The sequence below is a fragment of the Anas acuta genome, chromosome 2 (assembly GCF_963932015.1).
Source record: "Anas acuta chromosome 2, bAnaAcu1.1, whole genome shotgun sequence".
Taxonomy (NCBI): domain Eukaryota; kingdom Metazoa; phylum Chordata; class Aves; order Anseriformes; family Anatidae; genus Anas; species Anas acuta.
Genome location: NC_088980.1, coordinates 104,070,735 through 104,098,645, shown reverse-complemented (window position 1 = coordinate 104,098,645; position 27,911 = coordinate 104,070,735). Strand labels below are relative to the sequence as shown.

General features: G+C 36.9%; 1 protein-coding gene across 6 annotated transcripts in view; it reads left to right on the top strand.

Moving 5' to 3' along the window:
* Positions 1-20,465, top strand: part of RBBP8 (RB binding protein 8, endonuclease) — a 41,488-nt gene extending 21,023 nt beyond the window's left edge. For all 6 annotated transcript variants that reach the window (XM_068671450.1, XM_068671447.1, XM_068671446.1 and 3 more), the window contains 14 exons: positions 108-183; positions 2,871-3,040; positions 4,550-4,651; positions 5,727-5,824; positions 6,477-6,604; positions 7,326-8,211; positions 8,298-8,424; positions 9,521-9,621; positions 10,673-10,784; positions 11,769-11,939; positions 12,545-12,614; positions 13,693-13,789; positions 17,457-17,598; positions 19,849-20,465. In XM_068671450.1, the coding sequence (XP_068527551.1) occupies positions 108-183; positions 2,871-3,040; positions 4,550-4,651; positions 5,727-5,824; positions 6,477-6,604; positions 7,326-8,211; positions 8,298-8,424; positions 9,521-9,621; positions 10,673-10,784; positions 11,769-11,939; positions 12,545-12,614; positions 13,693-13,789; positions 17,457-17,598; positions 19,849-19,946 (2,378 nt within the window). In that variant the 3' untranslated portion in view covers positions 19,947-20,465. The remainder of the gene's footprint in view (positions 1-107; positions 184-2,870; positions 3,041-4,549; positions 4,652-5,726; positions 5,825-6,476; positions 6,605-7,325; positions 8,212-8,297; positions 8,425-9,520; positions 9,622-10,672; positions 10,785-11,768; positions 11,940-12,544; positions 12,615-13,692; positions 13,790-17,456; positions 17,599-19,848) is intronic.
* Positions 20,466-27,911: the final 7,446 nt, after the last annotated feature.

The window sequence follows — 27,911 nt, the reverse complement described above, 5'->3', positions numbered from 1 at the left end:
GCTATTAGGGTTTTAGAACTGATTCTATTTCCTTAGAAGACCTGAGAAAGTGAGATCTGATACGATGTTACCGCGTGCGAATTGATTTTGTTATACATTAATTGCAGTGAATGAAAAGAACAACTTGCAGGACGAAAATAAAAAGATAGCTGAACAGTTCCAGCAATTGCAGAAGGAATTGGAGTAAGTTTTAAGAATTGTTTTGTTTTTAATCTTGCTAGTAATGTCTGGGGATATAAATAGTAGCTTTTAAGTCTTTAAAACTTTATTTTGCTTTTTTTTAATTGACTGGGTAAAGATAGCCTAATGCCACTTGATATTAACAATGTAAAACTAGCATCTTTGTGTTGCAGAATTGTTTTTCAACTGTGTAAATGCAAAGAGGTGTTTTCTGTAAATGGAAAGAGGTGGATAAATCTGTTGTACAAATTCTGTTTGACGTAATTTCTCAAAATGATTCTGCTTGTTTGCAGTGCATAGGAAAACCTTACCTCTCATTCTTTTATTATTTTTTTTTGTAGACCCTTTAACAGTTGTTTCCTCTTAGGGTAAGGCTTTAGAAAAGTAGTTTCTCTAGTAGTCAGAGTCCCAGGATCTTTCAATAAATTTTTGAAATGAACTTCTGATAATCTTAAAATTATAAAAAGAAGAAAAAACTTTGAAAGAAAGTCATAAAAATAGTGAGCTACAAATAATTGACTGTCAGATTGTATTCTGGTATGCTACCAAGAATGTACTGTATAATGCTGTAGTTAGTAAACAAGTACTGTACAGTCTGTAAGGCAGAGGTTGTATTCTTTTCTTGTCTATCTGTGGTCTGACGTGAAATTTATCTCAATTTCGGCTATCTGTGAAGAAGTCACATATGCAGGCAGGGGGAGTGGGATGGGATGTATGGGCTATGTATGGTAAGTTTTTTTCGGCCTATAATTTCTTCTTATGTTCATTAGAAAGTAAGTTGTTTTACTCAGACAATAAGGTTAGATTATAGTTTAAAAGGCTTGTGGTTCTATTCCTTTTGTATTTCTTTGTTTGTCTCCCATCTCTTGCACCTTAATCATCCTACTCTTTTTCTGTATGCGTTTCATCTTTCCAGAACATACTTGATAACACTGGAAATATTCCTCTTCAAGACCAAGTAGTAACAAATTTCTATATGCTTTCACTTTATAATTCCTTTTCAATAATGGGTCTGCTAAGTAGCTTAAAAGCAGTTAGGAACCGGCATTAAAAATATTAATTGATGCCAAACAGATCCATCCAAGTTTATTAGTTTGATCCCTAGTCTTGCAATTTAGCTTCCAGTAAAAATATCTGGCCACTGTAGGAAAGCTGAGAATGATCAACGTAACACCAAATTATTTGGTCAGCATGTTCAGTGGATATCTAAATGGGCACAGAGTTGTGTGGATTCATTGATTTAACAAGGGTGGTTCTGCTGTTTGTAATAGAGCCACCGCATTTGGTTGTGGCCTGTTGATCTCAGTTGTTCAGTCTAAATAAAGCAAGATAACACCATCAAATAGGTGCGAGGTAGAAGGTTGTTTCTAGTGTGTGACACAAAATAAGGATTTTGCAATCCTGTGTGTTCCTTTCCCAAGGCTTAATATTTTAAAATAAAATCTAAGAAACATGTATAAAAGTGAACTTTCAGAAGAATTGCATTATCTGCTCCTTTATCAGATCAGAATTTCATTATCTATGGTTGGAAAGAGCAAGAAGGCTTCTACAAAAACATTTTCTGTAATCTCAAATAAATGCTTCCATAATTCAGAAACGATTTAATGCATATTTATGATGTATATATGGCAAGTGTTTGTTTGTTTGTTTTTTTCTGGTGGCATTTAAGAACTATCCCTTGTCTTACACGAAAAAATTTTAGGCAGGCTAATATATCATACAAGGCTGTGCCAGTAAATTTAAAGAGAACTCTGTCAGCTAACTTAAATTTGTGATGTAACTTGACTAATTCACTGCTTTTCTGTGTGTTTTGATCTGTTCCTTAAGATATTTTCAATAGATGGCACAGCTTCCAGTTATGGTATTTTCTGTGTAATTGTGCTAGAAAAGAGGAATTACAAAATTGCACAATGGAATACATCAAGATGTCAGAGAAGCAAATAAATGCATCAATGTTTATTTGACTAACGTTCACAGTTAGTCTCAGTAAAAGGCTGAACTTTGTAAGAATTCTGTTTTTCTCAAGCCAGATACCTTTGACAGTTAAACATGACATGATTAACTTATTTTATTCAGGATACCGTGGTTCATTTCAATGCAAACAGAAGTATCTATATTGCCTCCTCTTCCCTTAGACGAAAACCTTCTATCCTTCTCTTTATAGTTAGGAAATTTTCTTTGGCCCATGTTTTCTCTTGGGAGTCATTGGGAAAAGTGCTACCAAAGATGACCACGCAGGCAGAGTTGGATTTCCTCATGCTTCTTTTGCTGCCTCTTCCATTCTCCACTACCACCACCATATGGCAGGGAGCGATGCCCTCATTAAATACTGAACAAATTCTATTTATAAAGTTTATATAAAAAACGAAATTTTTTTCTTGCTTTCTTGCTATGTCTAGATAGAGTTTTTGGAAAGAGAATACACGGTTAAGCTAATTTTTCTACACTGAATCTGTAACATAGTGTCAACTGTGAAGAGCTAGGGTTGCAGGCCATTCTTGGTTTTGATGGAGCAATTTTGAATTTGTTGTTAAAAGCTCTCTTGTAGTATTACTTCTTATGCACAGATGTTATTGGGATGGCTGTATCTTCTAAATTGTTGCTTTCTTAAATGAAATGCTTGTCCTGCTTGCTAAAGCTCTTCATTTCACTGACTCGGGTTTTGTTTGACCTCCTACTTTGGACTCCAGGGAGCAAAAACAGCAAGCATTGGAATTGGAAGAAGGAGTCATTCCAGATTCTCCAGTTCTGACTTCTTCATTTTCTATGGTTAATCGTATGAGAAGGAAAAAAGAGAACAGGCATATCCGATACACAGAACATACGCATCCAGATTTGGAACTTAAGGAGAGCAACAGTGGTAAGAGAGTATTACTGGGTTTTTAATACATTTTATTGCTTAAAAAATTATTTTCAAGGAAAAAAGACACCTACACATGATTGCAAAGGGTAAAAACATTTTTTTAAAAAAGTCTCAGTAATTCTTTTGCATGTCTTTTGGTTTGTTTGTTTGTTTTTTTCCATTTATGCAGCAATATGAGACAATGGAAGAATGGCTTTAGCAGCATCTGTTTTATCAGCAGTATGCTCAGAGCTTGTCTTAACCTCTTATTATTCTACATCCACATGTAAATACAACAGAGTTTTTTAAGCCCATAATGATTATTTAACTCCCAGCTGACCCAAAAATCACTTAGGGTTTGATTTGTGTGTATAAAGCTACATCACCACCTAGTGGAGAGTGAAATAAATGTTTTGGCACATTCAGCAATTATCCTGCAATTGAATATTACTGGAACTGACAGATATTTAATTCTAGTAGCTATGTGATCTTTCTTTTTCTAGTACTGATACGCTGTTTGCATTTGTTTTCTGTCTAAGTCCAGAAGTATTGTGCACATTTAATTTCCAGACTTGCTTCTCTAATGTCATAGAAGTAGCTTTTAATGTGTTTTAACCATAAGAAGTATTTTAATGAATGGCTTGTATTGCAATGATACACAGCAAATACAATAAACAATCCATGTGCTTTTAATGTATTAATTTATCTTCTGAAATAATAATAATAATAATAATAATAATAATAATAATAAAGTATTTTTTAAAATATGTGATTAGATCTAAATATAAGCCTTGACTAAAAGCTTCACAACAATAGAAGTAGTACAACTATGGGGTGGAAAGGGTGGATTGGTTATTAGTGCCTTTTATTTTAGGGATCTAAGTTTGGTGCTGTGAAGTTTACCCTTTCTAAACATGCCTACTTCTGTACTTTTTGAGTAAAAAACAAAACACACACACACACAAAAACTAACACTAACAACACTTGAGCTACTAAATTAAAACGTGTGAAATGGTGTAAGTACCTTTCTCAGTTAATGAATAGCTAAGGAAAACTATTGGTGTCCGGATGGAAAGGACAACATAGCAAAAACAAGATAGTTCATGATTCAAATCTCATGTTTTTCACTTTTTCATTACCTTAGCTGATGCAAAAATTTATTGCCTTGGACAATTTACTCTTCAGTAGTTTGATGCTGTGTTAACAGATGAACTACAGATCAAATACCTAGTGCTTATGCAGTTTGTGTAGACAGTGATGTAATTGTGGCAGCAGTATGTTACAGCTGACTGACTGGGGACACCTCTGTGAGACAAAGTTTTAATATGAAATATTTGTATCACTATGACAAATTGGTCACCTTAAAATAAAAATAAGCAGATGTGCTTGGATGAATGGACCTACTTACATACCAAAATTCATTTTTAAGTGCTGTTAAGATCAGGATCATGGTCTGTGTCTACACACAACTGTCAGAACAGAATATCGAATTTCACCATGTGATAATGTTTATACAACTTTTCCTAGAGTTTGGAAAAATTCCTCTCTATTCCACACAAGTGAACAGTCACCATGGAGAAGAGATACTAGTGGCAGACACCTGTGATCCACAACTGTCCCCTATACCGAGTAAGTATATTAACAGATCTCGTACTAATTCTATTCAAAATGAGGAGAAAATATTGTAAAACTGAGGGGTCATCAACAACTGAGATTAAAAGGAAGTTATGTTTAATTACAACTGCTTCAGGATGCCTATCCTGTCTCTGTGCCACTAGATACGTGATCTGGTGGCATCGTGCTAGGGCTTAGAGTCAAGAAATAAAAAGAAGCTCAGTGTGGCTCTTCCTGCTGATTTCTTTTGTTTTGGTCAACTCATCCAATTGTCTTATATCGGATTTTTCAACAATGAGATTACAATACTCTGAGAATTGCACTTAGTCTGAAGCAAGTATATAAAATTTGGAAGTGATTCTGTTACTTTCTCCCTTTTCTATAATTGTAAATTGGTATAAGTGTTTTATGTAGTCTTTATTAAAGTCTTTCTATATCCCTGATCTTATTTTATTTTTTTCCTGTGAAGTATTTAACTATAGATGACAGAGAGAGTCAATGTTTTGGAATTGCTCATGTAGGTCAGGGTTGTCATACTCTAATTGCTGTAATTTCATATTGTATTATTACTTCACCCCAGTTAAGTAAACTGAATAATGTTAAACCACTGAAAGAATAGAAATAATAATGTTAAACCACTGAAAGAATGGAAATTCATCTCTTTTATTTTCTTAATAAAAAGTGTCGCCTTGGAAATATACTGCACAGTCATTTTACTATAAATATTCAGTTTTAGTATTCTATGTGCTGCTCTCATACTGCTCCTGCCCTGGACTGTGAATTTGAAATGTAACCTCTACATAAAATTGTCTTTTGTATTTTAATTTTGGGGTACCACACCCAAACAGGAAGTATATTTCTCCTTAAAAATGCAACAGTTTGCCCTCGGCATAAATTCTATTTTTTACCCCTCTGCTTCACTCACCGCTTCAAGGTACGATTTTATCTAATACAGGTCAAACTATTTCCATAATGATCAGATTTTAATTTGTGATCTTTTTAGTTCTGAGTTTATACAGCCTGTGTAAGTGGAATAAGATCGTATAACTTGTATTTAACTCATTACATGAGCTTCTCTCTACTTATAAAGGTAAATCAAGGATGGGAGGCTATCCTGTTCCAAAGCCATCTTTTAACTTGGCTGCAGTTGTTGCAGAAACAATTGGACTTGCTGTTCAGGATGAATCTGTAAGTAATATTCCCAAATTTCTCATGTAATCAACTTCTATTGCCAGTTGTTTGAAAACACTTTTTCTCTTTTGCATTAAAATTCTGCAAAAAGTATTCAAAGTTTCCAGTAAGTTCACTCTAGTTTGCTTTTGCTTACTTAAGAATTTCTGTAGCAAGAGCAGATGTAACTGAGCTCACCTGTCTGGCAGCTAGGGAAATGGGAGGCCCATGGTTTCTGCCATGTACACATCTTTTAAATTTGACAAGGACAGTGGAGTAAATCCTTGGGTCTGCTAGCCTCTGTGCAGCAGTGACGTCTAACACACTAAAAAAGTTTACTTGGTGATAAGACTGGTGACTCGGGTGAGATTATTTAATAATTTTTTGCTTGGTAAGTACAGTGAAGATGATGGTATACAGACAATTTTTTTCTTAGACAAAATGTCTTTGTGTGCACATCTGCATAAGTGAACTTTTGAATTTCCGTAAAATTTATTTAAAAGCCACAGGTGAAAATTTTCTCTTTTCATTTGTTACTTTTTCAGAGTTTGGAATAGTTCTGTTTGAATGGGACTTAGAATTTACAGGTATGTTAGGTTTGTACATAAATATTCCTAACTCAAATAACTTCTCATGCTTCTGTTCTTTGTTTTTCTTTACCACTCACAAGGAGTCACAGTCTGTACTGAATTCTCCCCGCACTAGTACTGTTGTGAACCAAGCTCCAGAGAGCATGCAGACTGAAGACTCAAGACAACATCCAGCTTCTGAATCAAGAAATGATGACAACAGTTTAGGGTGTGTTTCCACTCATTAATAATATTGTTCTAAACAGCAGTTTGTTTTAAAGCTACAGAACTAAGTATTTTGATATTATATGGGTTTCTTTCAAGTAAATAAGTTGTAATTTGGAACTGATAAAATACAAAACTGTGGACTTTGCTCTCAAACTTCTGATACAGGCTTCCTATGTACACAGTCGCTCCCTGAATGATTTCTTTTGTTTTATTGTTCACAAGTAAAAAAGAGTATTTAAAAAAAAATACCTTGCAGATTTTTCCTTCACTTGCAGAAGCTTTGAGAATCTGTTGTCATGGTTAAGATCTGTACAAGAGCCTAGATAGACTGCTTTCACAGCCATTCCCATTTTCCTCCATTTCACTGCATTGAAAGGTAGGCAGCCCTTTGACAGGAGAGATTCCTGGGTAGACTTAATTCTGTCCTTGGTTCTCAGCTGAATGTGGAATAGAATTTCTCACCGTGCTAAAATGAAGGACAAGGTTTGTTTTTACTTGCCTTTTACATCATTAAGTACAACAATATTTACTTCCTAGACCAAAAATTTCCCTTTTTCTTTTTCCTTCTGTTTTCAGTTAATGCTAGTTAATAATTTCAGTTAATACTCTAACAGCTTTAGTGCAGAACATTGATAGGAAATGTATAGTTTTTATATGTTGGTCTTTCTTCCCCCAACCCCCTGCGTACACCAGAAAATTATTTAATGTCTCACTGTATTCAGTTTTTTAGATGCATCTCAGAGTACTCCACCACATGTTGACTGGGATTCTCAGGTAGCTTCTCCTGTTTTTGGAGCTTCTAGCAACATGAAGAACAACTCAAGTACATGTCATACCCCTTGTATTTTAGATTCAGGATTGAAGCCTAATGTCAAAACCAACCTCTTCAACAATCCTTCCAGTTCTAGATCTCATAAAAGCAGATCAAAATCTGAAGATGTTGCTTTTGTTGCGCCACTGAATCTTGGAACTGAAATCAGCTCAGTTATCAGCCAGGCCTCTATCAACAGGCAAATGGTTGTGAAAAAGAATGCTAATGAGGCTGTAACTTGTGGTGGAAACACTTGTGCAGCTAAAAGTGAGGTGATCAAGAGTGATTTCCTTCTCGTACACCAGAAGCAGCAAGAAGGCAGGTGTGCTAAGAGAAAGAAAGTTGAAGACGAGCATGCATTTAGCTGTGAAAAAACATCCTTCAACAAAGAGAACTCTGTACCCTTTCAATCAGATATTCAGCATGTTAACGGGGAACACACGGTTGATAAGCCCTTGGATCTGTCTGATCGCTTCTCTGCAGTTCGTTGTCAAGAGAAGAAACAAGGGAGTGAGGAGACCTGTAAAAACAGACTGAAACAGGTGACTCTGCATGATGTTTTTTCACAGCTAAGGAAGCCCCTTCCTGAGGGTCCACCCTCTGTTCAGAACGCCAACAATGAGAGCTCTTCGTTTGGCAGAGACTTACGAGAGGAGCCCTACATACAAGAGGCAATGCTGGGAAAAACATTTCCAGATAAGAAAAACCAGATCCAAATGAAAGAAGAAATCCCTCCCTTCAAAATTGCACCGCTGCCGAGTACTGTGGACACAGAGCAACTTTTTGATGATGTAAAGGTATAGTTTTCTGACTTTTTTTTCCTTCTCCTTTGAAATGGTATTTTTAAGTTTTGGGAAATAGTGAAATTGCAATATGTTGTTAGGTTCCCAGTGGCCATGTACCAAACAGAAAGAAAGCAAGAATAGGACATGGAGAGTCTGAACCAGCATCTGTGCTTCAGCCAAACCCTTGTAGACTATCAAAAAACAAAGCACTGCAAAACGAACAAGGTAACTTAACGAAAATGTTCCTTTTATTCCCTAACCTCGCCAACCTATGCTGTGGCTGAATACAGTTCTTTGTATCTTCTTTCCTCCCACGTTAATAACTTTCGCAGTTTAGTCTCATTCTATTCAGCACTTCTCAAGATCACCTTCGGCTTTTCAACCTGTATCATAATTTCCTGTACTTCATAAGGTTTTTCTTCTTCCTCCCCTGTATAATAAATATATCATAGGGATTCGGCTGTAAACTCGGCAAGTTAGGAAACCTTTTTTTCCTCAGTTATTTAGTGTTGTTATTGCTGCACACAGTGTCTTACTGAAGCGTGTGAATAACATACTGAAATTAAATCTCAGGAAGTGTGAGTTAAAACTGCCTACATCAAATGTTTGAAAACTGTCCTTAAGTATAATAACAAGCCATCATGTCTTTCAAGATTCCCAATGACCTATTAGTGCCTTTAGTGAAGAACAGATTTCTGACAGATACTTGCTTTAGAAGTTATGTTCTTTCCCTTAAGTGATCCCAGTCCTCAAAATTTGTATTTTTATAACTGGGATTGTCTCAGTACTCCTTAGCTAAAATGTTATGCTGCATATTTTATGTAGAAATACTTGCATTATAAGCTTAAAAATCTTTAAGCAGTTGATATTGTCATGTATCTTGTAATCTAGACCTCTGGTTCACAAATCAGGAGGAGCCAGCTCTGGAACCATTGTTCCAGACACTTCTCTACACTTGTGGTCTAAGACTTAATTTCTGTGGTCCTACTGATCTAATGCTCTATCCAATTTTAATATCACTTGATTTGCACAGTACAGAGATTTTACCTGCAAGAGTATTTGTTAAATATTACATACAACATACAAACACAAAGGTATGGTGTCCTCCCTCAATATGACAAAAAACTTAAGATGTATTTCTGAATCTTCAGATAAAATTATTTATACCAAATGAGTATGTTTATTATTTGAGAAAAATCAGTCCCTAAAACCAAAGATGAATCGATGAAGAGAAAGCCAACTTGTGTTTTAGATACTATCAGATACTGTTTCCAGAGTTTAATTCTAATTATTAATCTTCTTTGTCATATTCTGTGTCCAGATCTGAAAGATAAAACTTCCTTAGAAAACCTTCAGTGGAGCATAGACCCAGGAGCTGACCTTTCGCAGTACAAAATGGATGTTACTGTGATTGATACAAAGGTAAACTATCTCTTGCACCAAGTCAGCATGTTCCATAATATTGGAAAAAAAGCCTCTAGAAGTAGTGATGACACAAAACCAGGAAGGAGTAGCTGATGCACCACAGTGCTGTGGGGCCATTCAGAGGGACGTGGAGAGTTGGGCAGTGAGGAACCCCATGAAGTTCAACAAAGGCAAGTGCAGGGCCCTGCACCTAGGGAGGAATTACCCCATGTCGTGTACAGGCTGGGGGCTGACCTGCTGGAAAGCAGCTCTGCAGATGGGTCCCTTACAACCTCAGCCATTCTGGGATTCTGTAATATCATGAGCTTTATTCTGGGCAGTTCAAAACCACTTGCTAACAAAAATCCTTTGCTCCTTTGATACTTGTTTGCACTCCTAAAACATTTGTTTATGCATAGTACAGTACAGTTATCCTAAAACATTTCACCCGTCTTGTACTTGATAAACTTTGCCATGTGGTATTCAGTATGAAATTGATGGTCTTAAGGGTATTTAGGTGTTTATGTTAAGACAAAATGTTCTAAATCTCATAATTTTTCCATTGAAAGCATTCCTGGTGACATATCTTCATGCTAAGTAATGGAAGATGTACAGATCACGACTACTATCCTTCTTTGATTTGGGAGCACGTTGGTTATTAGAATTAATAGGATCACTGAGAATTTTCCTGAACTTTGTTTGCTTTGTCTAGCTTGACAGCTATCAAAGAGTTTTGAATTGAGATTGACTGTTTTGAAAATCGTCAGTGTTTCATTGCTACTTATTTTTTTCCTTGTAGAATTTTAACATGAAAACTTTAAGGAATTTATTGTCTATCAAGTAATGTTATTCACCCACTATATACTTCCCATTTCAACTTTAAAACAATTTATTCTCTTTTTATTATTTTACATCTTTATCTTAAATACATTACTGCAGGAAAAAAATACCACAGTGTCCAAAAGTTTTCAGTAACGGTTATGAAAGGATTTTATATACATAGTAATGATAATGACTATACCAGTTGCTTCTGAGTCCAATTATCTTGTTTCGTTATTTTTTTATTCAGGATGGTTCTCAGTCAAGAATTGGAGGGGAAGTTGATATGGATTATACATATGTTAGTGACAGTGTACTAATAAAAATGAAAAATCAAGAGCAAAACCAGGAAAGCAGTCCAAGTAAGACTTTTTTTTCTTCTTTGTTTCACTTCTTGTGAAGCAGTAAAGAATAAAGAATATTTTTCCCCATGTGTGGTTAGATTATAGGAAGTGGTTTACAGTAAAAGACACGTATTTATTTTTCAGTTCACAAAGATAAGTCTGTTTCCTAATAGAATCAATGGTGTCTGTTTGTTTTAACTTTCCTTGTGTAAATAAGGTTTGTTCTGAGACAAAGCTAGTACCATACTTTTATATTGTTTAAGACGTTAAACACTTTCCATGTTCTGACCTGTAGTGAACATGCTTACAACTAAGAGCTTGGAAAGTTTGCCATGGAATCATATCAGGATTTCTATGACCAATTTAATTTCTAAGACCAGTTTCATTTTTAATAGTATACAAGTGGAACTAGTGCATTTCAAATAAGTCCAGGTGTATTTATATCACATATAATGTATGGTAAGTGGTGAATCATGGCTGCAGGGCAGTGACTTTCAACAGTGGTTGTGGATTTTTTCATGGGTGGGCCACAGTGTTTTGGATTGTTGTTTTTTGGGGTGGATTTTCTTTTTTTTTTTTTTTTTCTTTGTTTGTTTCTATTTTAAGCCATTGCAGCTTGATCACATTTATGTAGTTTATTTCCTACCTAAAGAAAATATTTCCCTCTGCTTGGCTTAAGCCAGAATTGCAACAACAACAATCTCATCTATGTACTTCTAAGGTTAAAGGTATATGAAAGAGATTCAGCAATTAATCAAAGTTTAGAAATGGAATCAAGATATCTTCATGAAAAATTTGAGTTTTGTACACATTTAAAAGATTCATGGAAAGGTTGCAGAAAGAATAAATGTATCAGTATTGTTAAGTTAATCACTCCTGGAGTTGGAAGTGGATGCTAATTCTTGATATCCATTCAGTCAAAATATGCTTTCTTAAATTGTTGAGAGACTGATGTGGATGTTCATTATGTTGTTGTTTTGGTTTTTGTTTTTTTTATAATAGGAAGAGAAAAAAAAATGAATGATACCATAACAGAAATGTTTGATCGGACGAATGATGAAGAATATGAATCATGCTTACCAGAAGATGGTCCTTCTGCGTGTGATGAAAAAGAAACTCTTCATGAAGAAGAGCAGGATAAAGGAATAACAGTAGCAAGCAAGAAACTAAAGAGTGGGATATATTTTTTTTTGTCTTTGTTAGACTGATCAAACTGCGAGAGTTGATTTGAAGTCAGGCTTTGTTCTGTGAGAACAAATATGCCACTTAAACTCTGAGTTCATTTTTTGTAAGTTCATGAATTGTAATGGCATAACAAACCAACCTGAAAATTATTTTGTTGGTTGGTTTACATTGCATGCACACAAATATGGGAGATGTAATGGAAGTTGACATAGAAGCTGTATGGTGAGGTAACTCTTAAAGGAATCACCAGTTTTTGGCTGTAAATTATGATTGCAATTGCTTGCTTCCTTTGTTCCCCTGCCTACACTGAGATTTCTCAATATTCTGTATTTTAAGCAACCTTTCCTTTGCTATTCTGCTCATCTTTTTTGCTTGTCCATTGCTCTTTCCCTTCTCTTCCACTAATGCTTTTTGATCACTGGTTCAATTCTATTATTTCTACTTTTTCTTTGAATCTGCTGCCTCAGAGCAGTGTGCTCATGGCATTTTTATAGTTCTTAATAATTTCCAGCTTATCATTTTGCAGACATTTCTCTAGGCAGTCTGTTAACCTTATGTGACGTATAATTTTTTTTCTTCATATATATTTACAGAACATGAGGATAAACAAGATAAAGCCAAACAGAAAGCTTTTGTGGAGCCATATTTCAAAAGTGATGAAAGGTAATTTGCCTAATAAAAATAGAAATAAAAGGAGGTTGTTTAAAGCAGGCATTTTAAGGTTCTTTATTTCCTCCCTATAGAGAACTTGTTCTTCCATAAAACAAAGCTGTTTGTATGTAGCTTACTAGCAGCTGAAGATGCACAGGTAAAACACAGTAAATTAGATAAAAGATGAAGGGGGGGATATGGATACGACTGAACACATTGAGAGGCATTTCTATCCTAATTGCTGAAATGAAAGGAATGGTATTTCTGCTTTTTATAACCCTGTTGAATGAAGCATTTTGTACTCCATGCGGTTTCTTACAGGCAAGTAGCCATGCACGAGTTTATCATCAAAGAGGCTAGGGGTTGCTTGTACAAATAAAAACTTCCTTATCTCTGGCATTTTCTTCCCCTTCCTCTAGGCAATAAATGAGGAATTGTAAGCAACTGTACCTCGTAGTGCTTCCTCTGTTGCCTTTCTGTCTAATCATCATTGGTAGTCTGAATCCTCATTTCATAATGATATGATGGCCATCAGTTAAATAGTTACTGGCTTTGCTTTTTCTTTTTTTTTTTTAACACCTCAGCGTGTTTTCTTTGTAGAGGAAGAATTGTTTAGTGTGTTCTGGTTTTGAAAAAGAGCACATTGGCTAAAAATACATGTAAAGAAGTAAATCTGTTCAGTGCTTGAACCAGAACATATATTCCACCTTCAGAAATCAGAGTCAGAACTTTAGTGTCCCAGACAAAATATGTATTCTTCAGAAGATGTATTTTTTGAGTAATTTAGATCAAGTTACTTACTTTCATATTATGAAAAGCCATAAAAATCTGAGACACATCTGGGGGTATGTTAAGGATCATAGTATATTTTAAAAACCTTTGGTCTGTTTTCCTTACAGAAATAATGTTATTCATGTATGAAGTGCAGTAAGTTTGGGTTTTGTAGATATTTTGTGATTTTTCTTTTTTTTGAAACTATACATTCTTGAAACGATCCATTATTGTACTGTAAAAAAAAAGGGGGGGGGGATTTCTCAGATGTACAGAGGAAATGAATGTACAATCATATGAAAACATTTTTGCTTTTCAGAAAGAATACTGTGTTAGATTTTCCTCATATTGAGGTTATTCGTAAGAAAGAAGAAAGAAGAAAACTGCCTGGCCATACTTGTAAGGAATGTGAAATAGTAAGTACTGCTCTGAATTTTGGTCTTCCAGCTCTTCTGCTATCTAAGTTAGGAAGTGATACTGAAATTATGAGTCTGGTTGTCATCTTCAGTGCATAAGTGAGCAAAAAATTGTCCACCAAAGCTGTTTATCAAGTTGTTTTGTTGTTTTTTTAACTGTAGCAACTGCATATAACTTTTTTTTTAATGCCTGTATGAAGCTAGAAACTTCTCACAGTATAGTTCCATACTGTTGAACCAGTTTTTGTTACTAAAAGATACATTAACTAGTCAAAGAATGATTTTAAGTTTCTGTACTTCAACAAAATCTACTGAAATTCACAGGTACTGGAATAAGTATGTTCTGTTTCCTATTATACACGTCTTGATTTCTGTTTTGTTCCTTGTTTTCTGAGGGGTCTGTGTTTTCAGATAGTTAAACCAGCATAGGTGCCAATGTAAATATACATACAAATGTTTTAAAAAAATATTTGCCTCTGCAGGGAAAAAGTGTGAGATTTTAGGGTTTTCCATTCGTAAGTTTTCCCTTCCTTTAAAATTACTGAACTGCTTTCAGATACTTTGTATAAAGATAAAATATTGACACAGTTCCATGTATAGTAAGGTTATTTGGTAATGTATTTGGTTACAGTAGACTTTTGGGCTGGAGTTAATTAGGCAATGATGTAATAAGTAAACATGCTGCAAGTGTGACTTATACCCGGAGTCTTTTCATATAATTTCCACACCTGTATGGAACCAACATTTTTCATAGATTCTCCTGCTGTTCACTTTATAGTTATATTTACTTAGCTGAAGAAATTTATTGGAGTGCATTTTGGACAAAAATATGTTCCTGAAAAATATCTTTGGTAAAACTCATTGAATAAAAATAAAGTTTTACAGTCAACTTATAAATACCATTTTCAGGAAAAAAAAAAAAAAAGGTGTTTAATTGTGTTTAATTTAGAAAGTTTGAAAGAAAACAGGGTGCTGAAGGGATGGGGAAAAAATAAAAACCCACAAAACAACAATAACAACTTTAGCCTATTTTGGGGGCTTAGAGACACCTGTTAACTGTTTCAATTTCCTGTTTCTGTAAGCTATAGATCAGTCTATCCAGGTCTTGTTACTTCCTGGCATCTTAATTAGAATGGTGACTTTGCAAATAGTAAGAGCTTTGTTTTTTACAATATTAGGTTTCTACTTTAAACTTCAGACAATATTTTTTTAGTCTAGGCCACTCAAGATGAACGTCTTACAACATGCGTAATGCTTGGCTATATCACTGCTCCATAATAAAACTACCTTGGCATTAAATGCCAGTGAAAAAAAAGGAGTGTTAGACGAAGCGTAAATGATGCTTTAAAAAAGTCTAGGCTTATTAGTGATAAGGTTTTGAGAAGTGTGTGAAGTCTAAGGAAATGTTTAGGGAGTGGGTAAAAATCAGTAAATTGTTCCAGCCGTGTGCTACAAGCAGTGTGAGAGTGGGAGGGATTACCTGTCCTTCTGAGCTGATATGAGAGATTTCACTTCTCTTTGTGCCTTGGCAAAGAGTTACTTAAGTCCTTTAAATCCTCATCACAAAACGTGGTGGAAGCATCTCATTCACTTCACAGTGTAAAACATGTGATACGATGTCTTGCCTTGTTATAATGATTTTGTGATGAGATCAGAGAACAATTGTATGGAGGAGTCGCTGCTTGTAAAAGTAACATTAGTAAGTGTGATTAAGTCTAGCTACACTTTTAAGCAGGAGAATGAGTCAGATGTTTTTATATAAGTTTAGATTACACAAATGAGTAAATACCTACTAAACTAGTGACTAGTGTTTGAAGGATTTGCTCTCTTTTTGAGACTGCAAAGAGAGGTGGAGCTCTGTAAAGAACTCTTCCATGGTGAAGGTACTGCAGGATGAGACTTCACACATGTAGAAAAACCTAGCTTAAATGTTCTGTGATGACTGCAGATGCTGTGAATAGTGATCTCAATCTAGAAAACGGCAGACTTTTCTGTAGAGCAGACATACGTAACTCATTCTTTGCCAACCCCAATACAAGCTAAAGTAAAAAAAAAAAATTGCTTTCAAATTTATTTTGAATGCACACTTAGCTTGATTGTGTTTTTCTCATTTTCTTTTCCTCAAAAACTCTGCTGTATTTTTCATTGTTCGATCCACGAATATTCCCTTGTAATCATAAACTTTTAACTCCTCCCTTTCCCAATGCAGTACACTGCAGATTTTTAGTAAGCTGTCTTCAGGAAACCCACATGTTACTAGATCAGCTTCCTGTACTAATGAGGGCTATTAGAGCAGAATATATTCTGGTGTCACTCTTCTTGTAGAAAGGCGAGAAATCTGAACTGATACTGGGGGAAAAGCTGCAATTCCCACAGACTATAGAATCCTAAGATGAACCAAGGCTACTTTTCCTGGTTTGTACAGTAGTCACTGGCGTTTTCAGACCTGTGGTTGCTCTCTTATCTACATGATCTTCAATATTTATATCTCAGGAATAAAAAGCCCTCCTCCACAAAATAAGATTTTTTACTTTACCTGCTATCTGTTAGTAAAGTACACTAATAAATTCCTGTTGTTTTTCCGATTCCAAATAGTTTTTTCTGAAAGACTACCAGTAGGTGGAGACAGGAAGTAATCTCTGTTGACAGAAATTCTGTTCCTTTCCTGTTTCCCACTCTAGACTGCTTTCCAGCTGACTGAATGAGGTTTTAATTCTGCATTTTTTGAATCATAACATTATCATTTTGGTGGAATCGTTTCCCCACTTCTATGAGGGCCAGGTTTCTTGTGCAATCCTGACTCTGAGTGTTGGCTTGCCACTTGAACCAAACAATGCTTTTGGCTTTGAAAATACCACGGTACCCTGTGGTATCTAAGTGTCAGGTTGCTGTTTTAGGAGATGCTAAACTAAAATCCCAAGCTAAAGAACTGCACCAAAAAAATCTGTTTTTTCAAGATGCTACTTAAGGGAACACACAGCAAAGAAGCTTGGAGGGTGGTATATATACTTTTTCTCTTTTCTGCTGACACTGATTTTTTTTAAAAAGAAATGGGGTGTTTGGGGGAGAAGTAGCTAGTCAATTTACAGCATGCTCTAGAGAATGTCCAGGTAGCTTCTGGAGTCCCAGAGGTCTATCACCATACATTAAACTGGCTCTTTATTCACACCTAACTTGAGGGTAATAAAGCAGGAAGCATTTTGATTTGTTAAAAGCTCGGTAAGTTTAGATACTGCAAATAATCTTGCAGCGTGATTTTTTAGCATTGTATTTCATTTTTTTCTGTTTTATTTGAAACTGTAAACTGAAACTTTATTAGAGAATTCCTATCTAATTCAACACCTGTGTCACAGCCCCACAAAATCAGTCAAACTGTTGACATAAGCAACTATACACACTGCAAAACCTTGTACCTGTGGTATGTTAAAAGATATGAAGTTAACAAACATGCCACTGTAAGGTTATGCTTAACCTGAAAATCCTGTAAACTTTTAGGATAATGGCCAGATGTTTGTCATGGGGATAACAAATCTTTACTCTTGGCTATCCTCACCCTTATTTTTAGGTAACTGTGTTGGTGAACAATGATTGACAGTGTCATTATGTAAAGCAGTTGCTGTGTATGTATAAATGTGTTAACTTGGATTTTTCTTTTTCTAACCCACAGTATTATGCAGACATTCCAGAAGAAGAGAGAGAGAAGAAACTAGCTGCCTGTTCAAGACACAGATTTCGCTACATTCCTCCAAACACACCTGAAAATTTCTGGGAGGTTGGATTTCCTTCCACCCAAACTTGTGTGGAAAGAGGTTAGTGTGAAAAATGGCTTATAAAGCACTTTTTAATGCTGATTTTTTTTAAATCGTTTTCTGGATTTGTCTCTAGTTCATACAGCAGCCTTTCTCACCCAGTCTTTCTGAGCTCTGTTTCCTTACCAGCAACCATAATTTTGAAAGAACATTGTCTCTGTTTAGCAGCACCTTTACTACTAGGAAGAAGGGAACATAGAGAAACTTTCTCAGAACCTCGATAGAGAAGGCAGAAATAATTGGAATTGTTATGGAACTTGAACTAAAGCTCTACTTGTCTTTGAAGCAAAGCAAGAACAGGGTCAACATTTTCAGAGGCAAAGGCTGAACTTAGTGAGGAGAGACAGGCAGCACCACTGATCTCCTTCCTCTGTATCTTGAGAGCTCCTTAGCACAAAATGAAAACTGAGAAGTTGAGGGTCAGATGTGATTAGATGCATATATCCTGGTTATTAGTGAAACTCAAAAGCTGTTTTTTGTGTGTTTTTTTTAACTTTTTTTTTAACTTCTCAAGGGAAATTGTTCTTTCCTAAATATTTTTTTTTAAATCCTGGAGTTTGGTATAAAAATCAGTTTTCACTAATGGCTTTAAAACATGGTGAATTTGTACTGTACTATATGTACGTTTCTTCAGAAGTGGTGAAAGTCTGAGATACGGAGTCCTGTAGGAACTGTCTGTGAGCTATGTTATTCATGCTGGTTGCGAAACATTAATCTTCACTTATCTTCACCCATTCTCTTAACAGTTTCAGGTCAGGTGAAGGAAAATGTAGCCAATGTGAAGGGTTAAGAGAGTTACCAAATTGGCAGGCCATTAAGTTTCCTTGGGCTTGGTTAGGCTTCAGGAAAGTTTCCCCTCGCCCATAAATCTTTTTCTGGGATCGCATATGGGAGAGTGAATCCATCAGTCCAGCAGGAACACTGCTGAACCACCACTTCCTTTGTGCCTTGTCTCTCTCCTCCCTCTGTGTCCAGCTAGGTAGGGCTTGGCTGTGGCTTGTCCATTCCTCTTTTGCCTTAGGTAATGAGAGAGAATTTTCATTGTAGAGCCTTCTTTGGTTCTTGATCAAAATCTCTTAAGATGAACAAATCATAGTCCTTCCGATCTTGGTCGCCTTGTGCCTGTTGCAGCCAGTGAGGAAGCTGGTCTAAATGCGAAGCCATGTCCATTTATAACATCAGGCAATCGAGGTACCGTGTTAGGGAAATTGTCTTTTACTACCCATTTGGAATCTGCTTGCATGCTTGTTAAAATGAGCTTCTGAGCAATCTTCTTGTTCTGCTAGGATAAGAGCTGTTTAGTTGTTAATGGTCCTCGACAGCATATTAAAGGCAGACTTTACATCTACCCTTTCTTTGTAAAAAACATGTTGTACAAGAGTGCAGCAAGGACACTAGAGAGGCTACCGAACAATTGCAGTTGTCACTCAGAAGTAGGGGGGGAGGTAGGGTGTTTTTTCTGTTTCTTAGTGGTATCTTGAACCAATTGGATTTTTTAAAATAACTGAGGGTTGTAAAGAAAGTATTTTCCAGCTATGAAGTCAGAATCTACTCCTCTCGCTTCAACGGATGCTATTGCTGATAAACAGTAAGTGTTTGACAAAAGCCAGATGCTGTAACTGATCTGCATAAAGTGTCTGCTTACTGTCACTGTTAGCGAAGTCGAGCATGTTACAGAAATTTCCTATACGCTTCCCTTATCAGAGAGCTGTTCAAAGGGTGTTTGATCTGTAGGTTACTGCTTGGCTTCTTCCAGATTGACAAGTCTAATAAAAAAGAATGCTCTCAAAACAGACACACGTACCCTTCAGACCCACGAAATGCATGTGCCTAAAGTTTCATCTTTGTGACTAGGGAATACATTTTTAAGTGTTTTTTGTTTGTTTTTGCCAACTGAATTTGCAGTACAGATATACTTGTTACTCTTACGTTATATAAAATCTTTTTCAGAAGAAAATTAAAAATGTGGTTTTGCACTTAGATGAACAGTTTGTAGCCTCCATTCTTCTCTTCAGTCTTACCTGTTGGTATTGCATTACCGTGCAGCCATCTATCAGGAAGCAGTTGAGTTTTTCGTTAATGATACTGCACCCTGGGATCTCCGACTTTCTCTCAAGTGAGAACCAGTTATGAGAGAGGGTAGGGGGAGGCATAATCAGTTTTTTTTCAGGGTAAACAAACAATGAAACAGAAGCTATGTATGTTGTTATATTGTATTGATTGCCTCATTTTTGTTTTTATTCTTCTAAGGATATATTAAAGAGGATCTTGCTCCCTGTCAACGTCCGAAAAGGCGGCAACCTTATGCTGTAATGTTCTCTCCGAAAGCCAAAGAGCAGAAGACATAAATGATGGGGAAGTAGGGCAACTGGAAGAGCATCTTTCCTGTCCTTAGATATTTATAGCTAATATAAACTTGAAATAGAGAATTGTGTTTTCCACAACGATAAATCATTTCATTAAATATGTAAATTTTATAAAATTCATTTGAAAATCTGAAGTATGTACCGGGAAACAAAACTATTTAATGTAAGTTTGTTTCATATTGTGTTAATACATTTTGTATTAATTTTTGCACCTGTCAAACAACAAGTCTCCTTTTTTTTTTTTCTTCTTTGAAGTCAACGGTTACAACTTCAGCAAATCCTGTCTGATCTTTGTGTTATTAAGTAACTTCTTTGAAGTCACCGAGATCACAGTTGTTCTTGCAAGGTCTTAAACGCCTCGCGATGGGAACAGAAATGCAGATTTCGTAGGGTGCTTTCATTTTGCACTGGATTTTTTTATATAACCTTTTTCTTATTGCAATAATAGTTTTATCTACTTGTAATAAAACTGGATTAAATATGAAAGGTATCTACTGTTAATAGTTTGGAAGTATAGAAATCCATACAGTCTAAGCATTTTACTTAAAATGTTGGGGCAAAATGTATAGCATCATGTTTCTACATTGTTTAAATTGGAGTATCCAATTTTTCTCTTTTTAATTTGCATCTGCTTGTACTCAGTTCTGTGCTTTACTGATAAGAAGATAAGGATTGTTACTTTTAAATTTGGATGACAGCCATGCACGGAGTTCTACTAGGCAATGATGATTGCTGTCCACTAGATTATGAAGGATTCTGTAGACGTGTTTTATGGGAGAGTAAGAACATACTGTATCACAGAGGCAAGGTGTAATGCTTTTACACAGGCCAAAGATCACTCTATGATACTTAGGAATAAAGTAGTGTTCTAGGACAGAGAAGAATGAACTGTGCAAGCAGTATGCAACCAAGGATAGGCTCAACCAAAGAGAATACTTTTTTAAAATGAGATCATAAAATAAGCAAGTATTTATATTCCTTAAACCAAAATACAAGAATAGAAAGTATAGATAGATTTTATATATTCGTATGAAGTGAAGATACATTTATTTGTATACATATATACTATATGTAGTGTGTGTATACATAAATATATCTTCTTATTCATATATTTAGTTTATTTAGACGTTTGTTTGTGTGTTTATAAAAAAATGTATTTAAATATTTGATGGATGGGACCATGTAATTCCTCATGCAGTTATTACAGGAGTGGCTGTAGGTTCTGCTGGTGGAGAGGTTATGGCATATCCCTAAAAACAGAAAAAAAAATCTAGGCTGCATGAAGAAGCACAGAACCCTCTTAGGTTGACAACGTAGGCCTTACAGAAAAATAGACTAGTGTATCCCCAGGCACTGTCACCATCCTACCTGCCTGGTTGATTGATTTGTTGCCTTAGCATCATACATGAACGTCCTATTGTGTGGCAAAGGCAGAAAGCCAAATAACACTGAAAATCATGAGTCATTTCTATGTTTACTAACATGTGCTGACAGCAGATGTTTACACAACTGTAAACAGTATTCATTTCTTGGAGCAGTTGGTGGAATCCATGCGAAAGAAGTTGTGTCCACAACAGAAATGGAGACTAATGGACACAGCAAATCCTAAAATTCATTGTAAAATTGGCTATATGAAAAGTTTCTTCTTTAAAACAATATTTATAAGTAATTGTCAGACAGGGAAGTTTACAGTGAGTCAGTAAATGATCACACTGTAATATGAACGTTTAAAGGGTAAGATGACAAAGCTGGATTATTTTTCTTTGCAGTGATGTTCTTTTTATTTTGACCGATGTTCATTACAGAAGTGCTTAAGGAACTTTCTTTGCAGAAAAGGTAAGAGGAGCTGTTGTAAAGTGAAGTGGCAGAAAACATCAGTGAAGTGAGTGTCAGCAAGTTGGTGGCACTGGGGAGTACTCCTGTGGACTCAAAAGCGAGGAAACTGCTGACCCCTTAGCTATAGCATGGAATTTGTAGCGTAAAAACAGCTTTGCTCTTCGAGGAGTAGAGTGACTGTTCTGCCACCAGATTTTTAAAGACTCAAGAGATCAGTGGAGATGCAGCATGAGTAGTTTTATGGTTCATTGAAAACAGTGAGCTAATTGAAAAAATATGATGAGCAGGATTTGCAGAGCTATGGATAAATATGCAAAGAGTTGACCTGTCTTTGTCTCTTTGAAGGTGTCAAAACAGAGTTCTGCTCACAGCAGGTATAAAAGAAGTTACCTCATAGATTATACCTGTTTGTGAAGGTTTGATGCACATTTAGAGGGAGGAGGTTATAAGAGTTTTTCTAGGACCTCTTGCATTCAGCCTAAGTGTTTTGAGAAGGAAAGAAAGGCGAAGTAGAAAGTTGACTAAATTATTTGCTGTGAAAGAGGACACCAGTAGAACTGGAATATAGGAAAACAAGGGCGAGGGCACACTTTGCAAAGCAGAAGGTAAGACTTAATCTGAACAGGAAATACATAACAAGGGCTATGACAGATGCCAAGGAAGTCCTGAAGCGTGGAATCTGTAAACAGGAAGAGTTGCTCATCAGGGGCATCAGGTAGCAGGCTCAATTGCAAGCAGAAGGGAGCATTTCTCTACATATCCAGCTGAATTTTGGATTAGGCTATGGAACCACTGCAGGATATTATGGATACAAAAAGTCTGGGCAGGTTAAAAAGAGAATATAAAGTGGAAAAAAGTCATCAAGGATGGAATGTGTTAAAGATACTACTGCTGCCTCAGGCATTCCTGAAGTCTGGGTTACAGGAAACTGGGAGAGTATCCTAGGGGAAGTATCTGTCTCCGTATGTGCCCCTCAGTATAGCTGTACTTAGGTTCACGTTACACTTAGGATACTGCCAAAATTCCAGAGTATTTACTAGAGATGCCATTTCCCCTTGAAAATGTGCTGTACCCCATCTTTTGGTCTGTGTCTGCCTGCTGAGCTATGCTTCAGAGTTACACTGCTAAATATCATCACATCCCCTGTATCCACAGATCCACAGATGTAAAGCTTGCAGAAATTACCCATTATTTAGGCTCTGGCATGTGATAGTACCTTGTACTTACTTCAAAGGTCGCTAGTATTTCAACTGAAATACAAAAGGCAGCTTGCAGAGGTTTTGGGTACAGAAGAGTGAACAACATACAGTGAAATGAATATTTTATCAATACTTTTCTTTTTTTGAAAGTCCATTGTTGTTCGTGAGGATAGTGCTACTCCACTAGAGGACAGTAAGGAACTGCTTTTACACGTAGAAGAATAAGAACTGCCCTTTCCACTCTGGTTAACCAACGTTGTAAGAGCTCAGTTGCCTTAAAAATTTAATCTCTCGTCCATCTGCAATAATGCCAGGGAAAAAAAATGTTTACTATTGAGACCAAGTTTCATCTTGATGAGATCAGATAATAAAAAAAAAAAATCTAGAAGTAAAAATAGAAACAACAGCTGAGATACACCATGGTTTCCCCTTCAAAGAGAGAATTTCCTAAAGAAATAACAGAAGTCTGAGCAACTTCTGTGTACCAAAATGACAACTAAAACTGACGAATGTTAGAAATTCATTTACAGTTTTCTATTTGTGGTAAATTCTAGTATTAATTTCTAGTTATAGCTTACCTATATTTCTATCTTGTAATAATGCATATTTTTTGCCCAGAGGAAATGGAAGAAAAAGGGGGTTGGGATTGTCTTCAGGTGTATCCAGGTATCGGTACCCAGCTGGGAACCTTGGAATAGCAGTGCCTGTTGGGTCGTACCTGCACCACCCGTCTGTTGATAAGAGTCTGTCATAGTAACAATCCTCAGGGAGCTAAAAACCCATCCATTTGATGTCAAAACCAACCCCGTTGGAATAGGTTGAAGTGGTTTCTGAAAGTCAGCTTCTCTTAACTTAGATCCAAGGTAGCACTTGGTATTTCCAGCAGTTTCTTCTGTAGTACTGGAGCATAAAGCATCACCCTTGTGTTATTAGTAGTTGCTAGCATATATTCACGTGGGTGATGTTAAGACACTTCCACGGGCCCGATAGTGGTCTAGTTTTCAAGCCAGTGCCTAAAGCCGTTCCCAAAACCATGAAGATAGCAAACAGCTGACTTCAGTGCATCCAAAATGCTATCTGCCTGATCCACAAAGAGAGAGCCCGAAAACAAGTTAGCTTTTGATCATAAACTGTTTTTTGGGCTGCTTGGAGCACAGAAGTCAGGCATTGTTAAAATGTCCCCAGGCAAATGGTTCCTTTCATTGCCTGCAAGGCCGTCCCGGTCATTAGTTGCTTTTAATTAGTTGTGCTTTTGAACTTTGCTGTTCTCAGATGAAAAGGATGAATGGCTTAGCCCTAATGAAGCAGGAGGAAGACGGTGTCTGTCTGTAGATTAATGAGGAATCCTGTCCAAAAAAAAAAAAAAAAAAAGCATAAGAGAGCAAAATACAGGTGGAGGAAGAGCAGAGGGAGAAGAGGTTGGTGCAGTTCTTGCTGTTGATGCATCCTGGGGTATCTGTGGGCTCTTCTTTTTAGGAAGACTGCTGAAGTCAATTTGATCTCGTCAGCCCCAATGCTCAAAGAAGGAAGGGCTTTGCTGAGTTTAAATGGCTCAACTGGGGAAAATTTTGGAGAAAGAAATAACGATACCTTTCCCTTCCATGTGTAAGAGCAGAAAGACTGCTCGGTCTGAAGTGATTCACTGTGCTGTCCCAGCACAGCGTGAGCATAACATTTACAGGGGTGTTTTCTGTGCATGAGCATGAACAGCCAAGGGAAGGAGTGAGACAACACAGAAGTAAGCCCAAAGATCCACTCAGTGCAAGATGGACCAGGACTGCTTCATGCCCAGGTGGAACAATTTAATTGGATAAAGCCAAAAATGTAAAGCATTTTCCCCAGAATTCCTCGTTTCTCTAGCCTGTGCTTTGCGTGCAGTCTTAGAGGTCGGTTTGTGTTCCTGTACGTGTCCAGCACGTGGAAAATGATGTGCTGCAAACAACATGAACAGTGTTGTCCTGTGAATTATGGTACTGGTCACAAAGTGATGTGTCAGCACTGCTTGGGTTGAGCTTCACGGTTTGGTGGGTGCTGAGACTTAAAACGAGGATGTGGTATACAAATACGCAGTGCATTCAGACCATCAGGGTTGAAAGGATGGGTGCTATAAATATGGACAAATCTTCCCTTGAGGGTCCTATTAATACGAGATTCTTCTTGGGTTACAATTGCCTTCTTTCTCCAACTTCTTAGTACATAAGGCTTGCCTCTCCTCTTTAGAATATCTTCAGGATGTGCTGGTGGTCGGGCATGTGGCCATTTAGGCACAAGCACGGTGGTGGCAGAGCCCCCAGGCTCCCAGGTGGGAGCCACCAACAGTTACGGGAGATAACCCTGCCTGGCAGGAGCCGTGAGAAGGACAGCTGGAGACTGGTTGCCCTTGGAAGGTTTTTGTTGGCATTCCAAAGCCAAAAAAAGGCCATGGAAGAGGCTAATCAGAGTTTTCATGTGGTGGTGAAACAATGTATTTCGACTACAGTGCAAGAATAAGCATCGTTCTAGTCACGTCTTGGAAATACAGAAGTTTGCCCTTTTCTTGTTATTTCTGAGTAGTTTACGTAGAGCATCCTTGATGTTCTTAAAAATGACCTTAAAATGAGGAATAGAAATTAGTTAAATCTTTGATTCATGTATGTAATTTTCATGCTTGATTTTCAGCACCGACTTAAATATCTATTTTGAACGAATTCAGTGAATTAACACCTTACCTCACATTGTCTATACTTAGCCAATGGTTTCACAGGGAGAAGGCTTTAAAAAATAATATAATGACAGAAAAGAAAAGAGCTTTATGTGCCTGTACTCCAAAGCCAGCAGAAATAGCCAGAAGACCAGGCTGCGGGTCAGATGTTGGAAACGAGAAGCGGAGGAGACAAAATTCAGAGCCAGTTATCGTCTTACATCTATGTGGTGATAAAAGCCACCCATTACCTCATAGTTAAAATTACCAACTCGCCGAGTCTTTTTAGGGCGGTTTTAAATAAAGTGCGAATAAAATAAGGCTAGATAGGAAAGAAATGATGATTTTTTGGACCTTGGGGAATCTGTTACATGTGCTTTACTTGTGCCCTTGGGTAAATCAGTTGTGGGAAAAGATAAAGAGATTAAAAACAGTCTTTGAAATGACATTCCTAATGACTCACCATTTCAGAGAGCTTGGGAATTTGAGCTGCATTTGAAAAGAAGCATAAAATAAAAAATAAGAAATGCTAACATTATCTCTGATAACGTGTATCGGATAATGAATTGATGTTCTTTTAATGTTGAGCAGATGGCCCAGAAGAGGCAATTATTTGAATTCAACTTTTCTTTTACTTCAGTCAGCTTACAAAAGTGCAGGTACCATATCACACATGCCTAAGGATGAGTACAAGGAGAGCCAAGACGCCGATCCTTGCAAATCGGAAAAGTCAATTTGCTATTTCTATTCCAGGGAAACATCCAGTATCTCAAATCGTATTAGCGTTCTTCTTTGGCACAAAAAAGCCAGGATCTTCCACAAAGTTACATCTAAAAGAATTGGGTTTGAAATATTAAACTCACTGAAGTATTTCACTCTGCCCTAATGCAATTCGGTTTATATCATTACTGTCAGATGAGAAGAAGGCAAGAAATTCAAACACATCGCGACAACCCTCTCTGAAATCACTCTGCTTTTTATATGCACTTCTAAAGCATGTTGCTTGCCGGGTATCAAGTGAATGAATAACACTCTTTGGTTTGCTAGCCTGCCAAAAGCGCTCTATTAATTGCTAATGAATTGTCAAATGCCTTGTAAATCATTCAGGCAAAGCAACAGAATTTCTGAAATTTAGTCCCAATAATTTGACACTTAATCAAGAAAAAAAAAAGGAAATATGAAAAGATACAAAGAATATGCTTTAGTTGTTCTTCCCTTTCCTTCTCCCTTGATCTATAAGCACACCAAACCATTGGAAATACAACTCCATTCCTCTCAAGCCTGTGTTGGAAGAGTTAAGAGTGTAAGAGTGACAGGTGTCAAAAACTATTCCTCTTATTCCTCAGTGTCTGAGTATTGACACGGGGTATTTTCTTAGTGAGTTTTGAAAGGCATCGTGTGTTCCTGAGAAAGGAGTGGCCTCTGTGGCTCTTCACTGCATGTCCTTCCTGCCTTAGGTATGGAGAGCAGCGGGCAGGGGAGCCTTGGGGTGCCCGCTGGTGTCACCCCGCACTGCATGTTTCAAGGCTTCCTGAAGGGGCTTCTCCACATCAGGATGAGCAAGGGAGGCTTTTGTGTAAGCTTTGTCAAGGTTTGTCAATTTATTAAATGATCAGTACTTCTAGAAGACAAGTCTGCGCTTGTACATAGTACTGGCGGTCTCCAGGCCATGCTGGCTGTTTAAAATTATTGCGTTTATGATTTCTCCAAAGAAAGGGGTTCATTGATATAAGGATTTCTATTCCTTACAACAAATGTGAACCGGCACTGAAACAATAAAAAAAAAATAAATAGTTTCCCTTTGTGACAAAAACTGACTCCAGTTCAGCATATATAGAAATGGATCTTGTAGGCTTTCTCAGAAGGAAACTTCTGCAGAATCTGTTTATCCTAGGACTGAACTGGGAAGGACATGAGAAAACGAACACTAAGACCTAAGGCATTTATTACCAAGAGACTACAAATGATCATTCCAAATGAGTATGCAAACTGGACGTGACCTACTCCGGGGGCTCTCACCCATGTCCCCATAACCTCCTGGTTGCACTTTTTACACCAGGCGAGGCCCCCGTGAGCTGTAGCAAGCACCGAGTCGTTCTGGGGGAGGCAGCTGCCGTCAACGTGCAGTTACGAGACCTGCAGGAGTCTCCTGAAAGCCAACGCTTGATTTTCCTACAGTTCTGGTTTGCCACCAAGAGGTGCCACCCTGCTTTCCTCCCAGAGGGTGCTAGC